The sequence below is a fragment of the Leucoraja erinacea genome, chromosome 8, assembly GCF_028641065.1.
Source record: "Leucoraja erinacea ecotype New England chromosome 8, Leri_hhj_1, whole genome shotgun sequence".
In the NCBI taxonomy this organism is placed as follows: Eukaryota; Metazoa; Chordata; class Chondrichthyes; order Rajiformes; family Rajidae; genus Leucoraja; species Leucoraja erinaceus.
In genome coordinates, this window is record NC_073384.1 from 37449404 (window position 1) to 37462322 (window position 12919).

General features: G+C 44.0%; 1 protein-coding gene across 3 annotated transcripts in view; it reads right to left on the minus strand.

Annotated features, from left to right (window-relative positions):
* The window catches only part of snx14 (sorting nexin 14), a 75110-nt gene that overhangs the window by 3876 nt on the left and 58315 nt on the right, over positions 1-12919 (minus strand). For all 3 annotated transcript variants that reach the window (XM_055639481.1, XM_055639479.1, XM_055639480.1), the window contains one exon: positions 1988-2079. In XM_055639481.1, the coding sequence (XP_055495456.1) occupies positions 1988-2079 (92 nt within the window). The remainder of the gene's footprint in view (positions 1-1987; positions 2080-12919) is intronic.

Genomic DNA, 12919 nt, shown 5'->3' on the forward strand with positions numbered 1-12919 from the left:
TTTCCGCACTGTACCTCTAAAACTAAAAACTAAATATATTATTATATAGTCTTATTTATTATATCATATATTGTCTTAGTTATTATTAAGGGACAATTCATGTTCTAAAACTTCACATCATCAGCATTGTGCAGTATATTTGTCTCACTGTGATAATGCCTTCTTTATCCTTATTGCACTTCCAAGCTGGGTTTGAAAGCTGCATCAATAATTTTGCAAATTAATGTCCAATTTCACAACTTTGCTGCATGCACTTGTCAGTTTCTTTGTTGAACTAAATTAAGGCGCATGTTGCAATCAAAAGCGCTTGAACAATTGGTTGGGAAGAAAGCCAAACTGATGGCGCCACCAGCTGCCTCAACCGTTCCCTCGCCCATATTGTCCGATTGCTTGTGCACCATCCAGTTTTCTGCAGTTTCTTGTGGTGTTGGGCCGATCCTATCAGAGGACTGTGTTCAAACAAAAACCTTCCGAGTGTTTTCTAACCAGAAGCCTTGGATGAACCAGGATATCCGCATTCTTTTGAGGATCAGATCCCGGGCAATCGGGTGTGGTGACATAGAGGTCTATAAGAAGTCCAGATATGACCTTGACAAGGCCATCAAAAAGGCCAAAAGGGACGTTCAAAGCTGGGGCGGATGTTCGGCAACTGTGGCAGGGCATGAATGCCATCACCTCCTATAAGGCGACATCAGGAGGCAGCTCAGGCGACAGCGAAGAATCACTCCCTGACGAGCTCAATGCGTTATACATACGCTCTGATAGGGAGAACACTGATGTGCCTTCCCGAGCCCCCATATGCCCTGATGGTATTAGAGTCACAGAGGCCGACGTCAGACGATCCTTCAGGGGATGAACCCTCAGAAAGTGCCTGGATCTGATGGTATACCCGGTCGAGTTCTCAAAAACTATGCAGACCAACTGGCTGGGGTTTTGTGGATATTTTCAACCTCTCTGAGGTTCCCAACCTCCACATATCAGTAAAACCAATGAACTGATTGTGGACTTTGGAAGAGGGAGAATGAGCACTCACAATCCTGTTTATATCAACATGGAGTCAAAAACTTCAAATTCCTGGGCATGCATATTTCCGAAGATCTTTCCTGGACCAAGCACACTGATGCAATTATAAATAAAGCACATCAAGGCCTCTACCTCCTGAGAAGATTAAGGAGATTTGGTACGTCAGAGAGGATTCTCTTGAACTTCTACAGGTGTGCAGTAGAGAGCATGTTGACAGGTTGCATCATGGCCTGGTTCAGCAACTTGAACGTCCAGGAGCAGAAAGATTGCAATAAGTTGTGACCAGTCCATCACCGGCTCCGACCTCCCCACTATCAAAAAGGCTGCCAGCATCATCAGAGACCCACACCACCCTGGCCACACGCTCATTTCACCCCTGCCATCGTGAAGAAGGTACAGGAGCCTGAAAACTGTAACGTCCAGGTTCAGGAACAGCTTCTTCCCTACAGCCATTAGGCTATTAAACACTACAACCTCAAATAAGCTCTGAACTACAATAGACTATTATTATTACACTATTATTGTTTGTTGTGTGTGTGTGTGTGTGTGTGTGTGTGTGTGTACACACTTGTGAGTATGTGTATATACACACACACACAGAACTTTTTTCTCTCTCGTTTACCATATTGTTTACAGTGTACTATGTTTACATATTCTGTTGTGCTGCAGCAAGTAAGAATTTCATTGTTCTATCTGGGACATATGACAATAAAACATTCTTGACTGGTTTAATACAAAGCCATCCTGAATCCACCTTAAAACGAGTCTTTGGAAAATGGACCAACCCAGCTTTTGAGCTTTCACAAACATCGATGAATTAGTCTGACGAAAGGAGACATAGCTGTTAGACAGTACATGCGTGGGAAATGCATTCCCCTGCTTAGTCCAAACACTGTGGTTTGCAGCTGATCAGAGTCTGTGTGCAATGAGATAAGACTTTAACGATCGACCGCGATGCACTGACCTGTTTGTTCAGGACAGGCTGCTGCAGTCCCTCAAACAGCAGTCTAACCCCCTCATACTTCGCTTCTTCCCCAATGCACTTCACAAAGTAATCTGCCAATTAAAGAAACTGGTTTAGCAGCCGACAAAATAAAAAATACAATCAACCCGTACCATGTCTACGTTTATTATTGTCACATGCATCCAGATTCAGATATTATACATAAATACAATTATGTCAAACTTAAGTACAATAAGGAGATCGAGGGAGAGGGATCAATAACCACGATGGGATCAGTTTTTGATTATGCTTTTCTGATGGAGTCATTGGTGGACTGGTCTGTGTGATGGACTGGGCTACTTATACAACTCTGGTTTCTTGTGGTCTTGGGCAGAGCTGTTCCCAAACCAAACTGTGATGCAACTCAACAGTGTGCTTTGTATGATGCATCTGTAGGCGTTTGTGAGAGTTACTGGAGACATGCCTCAGTCTTTTAAGGACGTGGAGGTGTTGGTGTGAACTTATTAATGCCAATAAGCCAAAGTCTCAGCCAAGAGCTTAGAAGGATGAGGGGGACCTCACTGTGACTTACCGAACAGTGAAAGGCTTGGATAGAGTGAATGGTGGGAGTGAGAGTCTAGGACAAGAGGCCATAGCCTCAGAATAAAAGGACGTACCTTTTATGTGTGGATGAGAAGGAATTGTTTTAGTTAGAGGGTGGTGAATCTGTGGAATTCATTGCCACAGACGACTGTTGAGGCCAAGTCAATGGATATTTGTAAGGCGGAGATTGAGAGACTCTTGATTAGTACAGGTGTCAGGGGTTATGGGGAGGTGAATGGGGCTGAGAGGGAAAGATAGATCAGTCATGATTGAATGGCAGAGTTGACTTGATGGGCTGAATGGCCTAATTCTGCTCCTATAACTTATGAGGTGGAATTTGTTCAGTACAAACGCAGGTCGTTTTCAGTTGGTAGTTTTCTGAAACAAAATCCTTTCTTCTGATCTCGAGCCCTCCTTGTCACACAATGAATGTACATCTAACCATCATTCTCAAATTTGCACACTTATAATTTTGATGTCAGGAATATTTTCCTCTTAATTTCACAATTAAGCTCCAAGAGGGCCGCGACCCTTGCTCGGCTGAACGCAAGACCCGGCGGACCGCGGCCTGCACGGAGAAGTTGCCCTAGTCGACCTCTGCTCGTTCCCCAAGACCAGCGACCAGGGAGGTGGTGACGACAATGGGCGAGGAGCAAGGACGATAGGGGAGGAGAGGGAACCAGGGTCGAGCCTGCTGCGCCCCTTGAGGTCGGCTGCGGTAGGCACCCCTGAGGAACAAAGGTGGACGGGCGAAGAGAGGGACGTCGCATCCAAGGATAGCGATCGCTGAAGGCCCGCAGCAGCCTGGGACTGGCCTGGAACAGGCACTGCTCATAACAGCCAGAGGGAGACTGGACTGAAAATGGTGCCAAAACATGGCTCCTATTGCGTGCAGAATCCGTAGACAATTTCTTTACCATTTGCTAATTGGGGATTGTGCTAAGTTTTGGCAATAGGTTTGGCAATTCTCTACTAGACTGTTTATAAGAAAATAATTTAACTGTGCGTTTACACTTCACACATGTGACACTAAAAGCACCATTGCATTTATTCGGCTTCCTTCAATCTGCGCTAGGACAAATACTACCTGCTGTCATGGGCATTGGCTCTAACCTCAGTTCTGGAACCAAGGTCGTAATCATGTCTGGAGCTACATTTCCTTGGCAAAATTCAAACCGGGCATCAGTGTGCATGCACATGGTGAGTACACAGACACAGGAACAGGCTGTGCCGAACATGTCGCCAAGATAAACTAATCTCCTCTGCCGGCACATGACCCACATTCCCCCATGCCCTGCATTTCCATGTGCCCATCTAAAAGCCTCATAAACAACACTATCGTACCTGCCTCCACCACCATCCCTGGCAGCACATTCCAGGCACCCACCATTTCGCTGTGGAAAACATTTGTCTGTGCATCTCCTTTAAGCTTTAGCTGTCTCACTTTAAACCTATGCCTTCTAGTCTTTGATATTTCCACCCTGGGGAAAATGCTTATGTGTTTACCCTATCTAGGCCTCCCATATCTTTATAATCCTGTCAGGTCTCCCCTCAGCCTCCAACACTCCAGTAAAACAATTCAAATTTGTCCAACATCTCCTTCTAGTTAATACCCTCATTTAGTTTAGTTTATTGTCACTTGTATCGAGGTACAGTGAAAAGCTTTTGTTGCCATCCACAGTATAAAGATACAGAATAAAGGGAATCACGTTTAGTGCAAGACAAAGTCCAGTACAGTATGATTAAAGATAGTCTGAGGGCAGATAGTAGATCAGGATTGCACTCTAATTATTGGTAGGATGGTTCATTTGCCTGATAACAGCTGGGAAGAAACAGTCCCTGAATCTGGAGGTGTGCGTTTTCATACTTCTATACCTCTTGCCTGATGGGAGACGGAAGAAGAGGGAGTGATCGGGATGAATCACATCCTTAATCCAGACAGCATTCAGGTAAACCTCTTCTGCAGCCTCCCCAAAACCTCCAGCAATAATGGGGCGAGCAGAACAGCACACAAAACTCCAAATGCAGCCTATGAAAAGTCCTATAAAGCTGCACCGTGACTTCCTAAGTGAGCGATAAGTGGTACCCACAAGGACAGCTTCTATCGTTCTGCTGTTGACTGAGTAGACTGGTTTGGCCATAACAAGCCCACTTTTTGCGAATGAAGTCCACCCGAGTACACATTGATATACTCCCACAGCGGGGGGTGGCGGAGGGAGTTGAGGTACTATAACAATATTTAAAAGACATGCAGGAAGGGACTGCAGAAGCTGGTTTACACAGAAGATAAACACAAAGTGATGGAGCAACTCAGTGGGTCAGGCAACATTGCTGGAGAAAAAGAACAGGTGATGTTTCGGGTCAGAATCCTTCTTCAGAATGAAAGTTGAGGGGGAGCGGGGGGGAAACTGGAGATATGAAAAGGCCAGATCAAATCAGGGACAGCAACAAATGGCAGGATTTGCTGATTTGTTCTGGCCTTTTCCCACCTCCACTTTCAGTCTGAAGAAGGGTTCCTGCCAAAATCACCCGTTCCTTTTCTCTGCTGCTGTCCTTTTATCGGTGCCCCATTGAGAGCATACTAACATACTGTGTATGCGTGTGGTACACCAGCTGCACAGCGGCTCAGAGGAAAGCGCTCCAGAGGGCCATTGACAACGCCCAGAGGATTGTCGGCTGCCCTCTCCTTACCTTGGAGGACTTACACAGTTCCCGCTGCACCAAAAAATTCCCAGAGTATCATAAAGGACATTTCCCACCCCGGACACTCCCTGTTTGAACTGTTGCCGTCAGGCAGACGGTACAGATCTACAAGGACAAGGACGAACAGACTAAAAAACAGTTTTTACCCCACTGCTATAAAAGCACTAAATGTAGCCGCCAAGTAAAAGAGGGGCCAGACATACTAAGGGAATGTGGTACACTGTGAAATCGACAGAAGGATGGAGGGTTGGGTGTTTATGCGTGCTATTTTCGTGATATTTATTTTAGTTGTTTATCTTTTAATATTTTACCTTGTATGTATCGTTAGCTTTTAGAAATGTTTGAATGGTGCACTGACTGGCTGACATTTTTAAATTTCGTTGTACATGGTTCATGTTACAATGACAGTAAAGAAACTATTCAGAGATGCTGTCTGACCTGCTGAGTTACTCCAGCACTTTGTGTCTATTTTGATCATTTAAAAGACACTTGGGCAGGTACATCGACGGGAAAGATTTGGAGGGATATGGACTAAAGGGCACCTTCTGAAGGCAAGTACAGCAGGTGCGATAAATGCTAGTGTAACCAGAGTCACCCTGTTGCAAAGATATGAAGAAATACATTTTTTCCAAAAACTCTCGCAATCCAACAGTAAAGGCCCTCAGGAGCACACAATTCATTATACTAATTGGGTGTCACAGTGGTAGAGTTGCTGCCTTTTATCACCAGATCAGGTTCGCTGGACGGGATAGTCGGTGGGCTGAAGGACACGTTTCTGCACTGTATCTCTAAAGTACTAATTTGTGCAGAGCACGTGACAGAAAAAATTGTATGTACAAGGTCATGATTCTGTTTAATCACATCTGATTAAATGTTAGGAATTTTGTCTGAGCATAGTTTTGCTGGCATTGAAAGAATGCTGGACAGCGGTTCTGTGGAGAGAGGAAGCAACACACAAGACTCTGCCAGAAATCTGTAGATGTCCTAGTTTGGGTGTAGGATATCTACAGTGTGTCTTTTTATTCAGTAATTGACAATGTTCTAATCTCTCTGATGTGAAACTTGGACTCAGGGTCCAATAAATGAATCTAAAAGACACTGGATGGGTTCATGGATAGTAAAAATCTACAGGGATATGGGCCAAACGTGGGCAGGTGGGATTTGCATAGATGGGGCATCTTGGTCGGCGTTGGCAAGTTAGGCCAGAGGGCCCGTTTCTGTGCTATATGACGCGATGACTATAACTTGGGAAAATGCATATTTTTGGAACACAGATCGTTAGAACTATAACCGGGATACGTTTAGTCCCAAAGCCTCTGCTGTATCCAGTGCACTCAGACACTTCCAATAACACAGGGATTTGAATAAAATTGACTGAAGATTGGCTTCTGTGATAGTCCATATCTTCCCCTCTCAGTCTCAGTGTTACGAGATCGGTTACATAATCCAGCACTGTCACCACATCCTCACCACATCCCCATGCCCCACCCACCTCGCTGCTGGTTAAAGAGACAATGTACTCACAATGAACACTATTTACAAGAGGAGGATTTTCAGAAATCAAGTACATTCAACTGTAGCCAACTCAAAGTTATTTTTCTGCTAAAAATGTTATATCCCAATCTTTGAATAATGCGGGCAGCAAACAAAACGAGAATGCAGAAGAAACTATTTTCAGTCAATAGGCACAGCGGTAGAGTTGCTGCCTTACAGCGCCAGAGACTCGAGTTCAATCCTGACTACGGCTGCTGTTTGCATGCAGTTTGAACATTCTCCCTATGATAGGCGTTTTTTCTCCGATGGCTCCGGTTTCCTCCCACATCCCAAAGACGTGCAGATTTACAGTGCCCTCCATAATGTTTGGTCAAAGGCCCATCATTTATTTATTTGCCTCTGAACTCCACAATTTGAGATTTGTAATAGAAAAAAAATCACATGTGGTTAAAGTGCACATTGTCAGATTTTAATAAAGGCCATTTTTATACATTTTGGTTTCACTGTGTAGAAATTACAGCTGTGTTTATACATATATACCATAATGTTTGGGACACATGGCTTCACAATGTTTGTAATTGCTCACGTTTCCTCCAGTCTTTCCATCACCTTTGGAAACTTTTATTGCTGTTTATCAACACAAGGACCAAAGTTGTGCCAATGAAAGTCAAATAAGCCATTATGAGACTGAGAAACAAGAATAAAAATATTCGAGACATCAGCCAAACCTCAGGTTTACCAAAATCAACTGTTTTGAACATCATTAAGAAGAAAGAGATCACTGGTGAGCTTACTAATCGTAAAGGGACTGGCAGGCCAAGGAGGACCACAGCTGATCACAGAATAATTCTCTCTATAATAAAGAAAAAAACTCAAACACCTGTCCGACAGATCAGAAACACTCTACAGGAGTCAGGTGTGGATTTGTCAATGACTACTGTCCGCAGAAGACTTCATGAACAGAAATACAGAGGCTACACTGCAAGATGCAAACCACTGGTTAGCCGCAAAAATAGGAAGGCCAGGTTACAGTTTGCCAAGAAGTACTTAACGGGGCAACCACATTTCTGGAGAAAGGTCTTGTGGACAGATGAGACAGATTAACATATATACGAGTGATGGCAAGAGTAAAGTATGGAGGAGAGAAGGAACTGCCCAAGATCCAAAGCATATCACCTCCTCTGTGAAACACGGTGGTGGGGGTGTTATGGCCTGGGCATGTATGGCTGCTGAAGGTACTGGCTCACGTATCATCATTGATGATACAACTGTTGATGGTAGTAGCATAATTAATTCTGAAGTGCATAAACACATCCTATCTGGCCAGCGGTTCATTCTACAGCAAGACAATGACCACAAACATACTGCTAAAGCAACAAAGGAGATTTTCAAAGCTAAAAATGGTAAATTCTTGAGTGGCCAAGTCAATCACCCGATCTGAGCACAATTGAGCATGCCTTTTATATGCTGAAGAGAAAACGGAAGGGGACTAGCCCCCAAAACAAGCATAAGCTATAGATGACTGCAATACAGGCCTGGCAGAGCATCACCAGAGAAGACACCCAGCAACTGGTGCTGTCCATGAATTACAGACCTAGCAGTCATTGCATGCAAAGGATATGCAACAAAATACTAAACATGACGACTTTCATTTACATGACATTGCTGTGTCCTAAACATTATGATGCCCTGAAATGGGGGGACTATATATAAACACTGCTGCAATTTCTACATGGTGATACCAAAATATATAAAAATGGCCCTTATTAAAATCTGACAATGTGCACTATAACTACATGTTAACTAACGGCAGCGGCTCGACTACAGTCGTCTGTCTTTTTTTATTTTTGTCTTGTTAAATGTATGTCTTGAGTTAGTTTTTATTATTTTTTTTAGCTGTGTATATGTGGGGGGGTGGTGGGGGGGGCTGTGGGGAAACCGTTTGAATCTCTTCCCTGTGCGGGGACCCGACTATTCCCTGTCGGGTCTCGGATGTCGTTGGGCCTAACATCGTGGAGCCGGCGGCGACCTCCAGCCGGGACTAACCTGAGGGCTCCAGTTGCAGAGCCTGCGGAACTGACATCGCGGAGCTGGCCAACTTCGGAGCGGGAAGAGCTGTGGTGGCGTGCGGCTGCGACCCGACCTTTGCAGTTCGGAGGCACCGGCCGCAGACCCGGTGGACGGGAGCATCGGGAGCTCGCAGGGCCCTGGTGGGAGACCGCTTTTCCGAGCTCTGCAACGGCGACTTCTCCCGCTGGAATCGTGGGTTTAAGGACATGGAGCCGGGGCCTAACATCGCCCGGCGTGGCTTAAACGGCCTCAGGACTTACCATCGCCCGCCGGGGGCTTTAACATCGGAACCCCAGTCGCCTCGACACTGCAGTGCGACTGCTGGACAACAGGAGAAGGAACAAAGGGAAGAGATAAAGACTTTGCCTTCCATCACAGTGAGGAGATGTTGGAGACTCACTGTGATGGATGTTTATGTAAAACTGTGTTAAGTGTGGGTCTTGGATTGTGTTGTAATGTTAAACTGTAGAAATTATATTTCGTTCAAACCTAAGTTTGAATGACAATAAATTCCATTCTATTCCATTCTATTCTATGTGATTTTTTTTCTATTACAAATCTCAAATTGTGGAGTACAGAGACAAATAAATAAATTGTGGGTCTTTGTCCCAAACATTATGGAGGGCACTCTATAGGTTAATTAGCTTTGGTAAGCTGTTAAAATGTCCCTAATGTGTAAGATAGTTCTAGTGTACAGGGTGATCGTTGCTCAGCACAGGCTTGGTGAGCCGAAGGGCCTATTTCAGCGCTGTATCTCTAAAGTCTAAAGATGAGAACAGAGAACAGTACAGCACAGCATTCTATGTCTGATTTGTCTCAGGACATGGCATGTAAGTAGTGCTAGTGCATAGTGACAGTCTTATAGTTCTGTAGATCCAAATTATATAAAGTTTTAATGCAAATGTCCAAAAGTTGCTTCCTTGCATGCATCCATTTTATATATTTACCATCCAACGGCATCATGGCAAAACGTGGATTACCAAATTGTGTGCTATCCAATCTGCTGACTGGACATCATGCAGCAAAAAAGCTTTTCACTGTACATGTACAGTGTACACGTGACAACAAACTAAACCACAATGAGTAGCAATGTTACAAAATTTTGAGATTTAAAAAATCAAGTCTGTAATTTATCCCATCAGATAAAGCATAAAAATAGGTTTAATTTGACACCTAATTCACTTTCATATCTCAAGTATTTAAAAAGTTATGGCCATTTTCATACTCGGAAATTAGCATCTTGTTCCCTATTGATTTTCTATGGACAAGACAAAAAAGCTGTGATCGTGTGCTGTCAAAAGGCCATAACCTTCTTAAAAATTAAGAGAACTGAATGAAATTTTCAGTTATCGTAGATTGAACCATTCTGAAACAAACATAAAATAATCTTACTTGGATGACCTGAAATTAAAACATATAATTAGTTACCCAAGTGTAGCTAATTTCAACTTCAATATTCATAAATAATTCACAATAAAACACGATTTTGAAATCTCATTTACATTAATTTATAGGCCAAATGGAAGGAATTTAGTGTTCAATTGCTGTAAATTAAAGTCCATTTAAATCAGCTTTCTAGTGGGTTCCTGTGAACACGCTGGTTTAGAACGTTCACATTGCGGTAGATTTGTGCCCTCAAATGCCCAGAAAAATACTGCGGGATATAAAGAGCCCAAAATTAGCTACTCGCAATAGTAAACTTTGTATAAAGGGTTCTTAAGAAGCCCTTTTTAATGTAAAAATAAGCTACATACCTTCTGTATACAGCTCCATGCGGCCCTGTGGTTGCGTGAGGTCGCGGGTTTAGAGAGTGATTTTTAAACTATTATAACTATTATACAAGGCCATAAAAACTAATAATACCTTTTGCGACGGGGTCTTTCAGCGATTTTTCGTTAATGATTTACTAGGCTGAACATCTTCGATTGGAACAGCCTAGTGAAAATCGCGTTTTAAACCCGCCCCCTCTAAACAGCGCCAAAATCGCGCACACGGGCTGGGACAGATTTTCAGCGACGCTTCAGGTAGGCTTTGCAACATACCTACAATGAGGTGTTCTAGGTTATCGCAGTGATGAAAGGTGGTACGGATAAGCTGACCATGACCTCTCACTCACCATGCTCGTTGAAAGCAGAAACTTGAAGACTGCAATTCCCTTTGCCTTGTAACAGCTGAGAGTCTTTTACCCGAGGAAGAGGAATCAAAAATCAGATGACATAGGTTTAAGGTATGAGGTGCTAAATTTAATAGGAACTCGAGGTTCAACTTTTTCCAGATAAAGGAAGGTGGGTTTACAAAATGACCTAGACGCAAGATGCTGGAGTAATTCAGTGGGTCAGGCAGCGTCTCTGGAGAAAAGGAATAGGTGACATTTTGGGTCTGAAACCTCCTTAAGACTCATTCTGAGCCACTCTAAGGAAGGGTTCGGACTCAAAATGTCACCTATTCTTTTTCTCCAGAGACGCTGCCTGATCCGCAGAGTTACACCAGCAATTTAGACAATAGGTGCAGGAGCAAGCCATTCAGCCCTTCAAGCCAGCACCGCCATTCAATGTGATCATGGCTGATCATCCCCAATCAGTACCGCGTTCCTGCCTTCTCCCCATATCCCCTGACTCCGCCCTCGGAGGCAGAGAAATCCACAGACTCACCACTCTCTGTGAGAAAAAGTGTTTCCTCGTCTCCATTCTAAATGGCTTACTCCTTATTCTTAAATTGTGGCCCCTGGTTCTGGACTCCCCCAACATCGGGGAACATGTTTCCTGCCTCTAGCGTGTCCAAACCCTTAACAAACTTATATGTTTCAGTGAGAGACCCTCTCATCCTTCTAAACGCCAGAGTGTACAAGCCCAGCTGCTCCATTCTCTCAGCAAACGACAGTGCCGCCATCCTGCGAATTAACCTTGTAAACCTACGCTGCACTCCCTCAATAGCAAGAATGTCCTTCCTCAAATTAGGGGACCAAAACTGCACACAATATTCCAGGTGTGGTCTCACTAGGGCTCTGTACAACTGCAGGTAAAAGGACCTCTTTGCTCCTAGATTAGATTCCTCTTGTTATAAAGGCCAACATGCCATTCGCTTTCTTCACTGCCTGCCGTACCTGCACGCTTACTTTCATAGATTGATGTACAAGGACCTCCAGATCCCGTTGTACTTCCTCTTTTCCCAACTTGACGGCATTTAGATAGTAATCTGCCTTCCTCTTTTTGCTACCAAAGTGGATAACCTCACATTTATCCGCATTAAACTTCATCTGCCATGCATCTGCCCACTCTCCCAACCTGTCCAAGTCACCCTGCATTCTCACAGCATTCTCCTCACAGTTCACACTGCCACCAAGCTTTGTGTCATCTGCAAATTTGCTAATGTTACTTTAAATCCCTTCATCCAAATCATTGATGTATATTGTAAATAACTGCGGTCCCAGCACCGAGCCTTGTGGTACCCTACTAGTCACTGCCTGCCATTCTGAAAGGGACCCGTTAATCCCTACTCTTTGTTTCCTGTCTGCCAACCACTTCTCTATCCATGCCAGCACTCTACCCCCAATACCATGTGCCCTAATTTTGCCCACTAATCTCCTATGTGGGACCTTATCAAATGCTTTCTGAAAGTCCAGATACACTACATCCACTGGATCTCCCTTGTCCATTTTCCTAGTTACATCTTCAAAAAATTCCAGAAGATTTGTCAAGCATGATTTCCCCTTCGTAAATAGGGCACGTCTTTAGGATGTCGAAGGAAATCGGAGCACCCAGAAGAAACCCACGTGGTCACAGGGAGAACATGCAAACTCCTCACAGATAGCACCCGAGGTCGTGACCCTTTTTCAGACTGAAGAAGTGTAAAGAGTCACCTATTCTTTTTCTCCTAAAAGACATTTAGATAGGTACATGGATAGGGAAAGGTTTAGAAGGACATGAGCCAAATGGGATAGTTTAGATGGAGCTTCTTGGTCGGCATGGAAGTATTGGGCCAACGGGCCTATTTCCATGCTGTGTGAATCTATGACATGAACATAGAGGCTCTGACACTTCATATAGTGGCCGCTGGGGAAATACCTAGAACTGCTTTTACTTG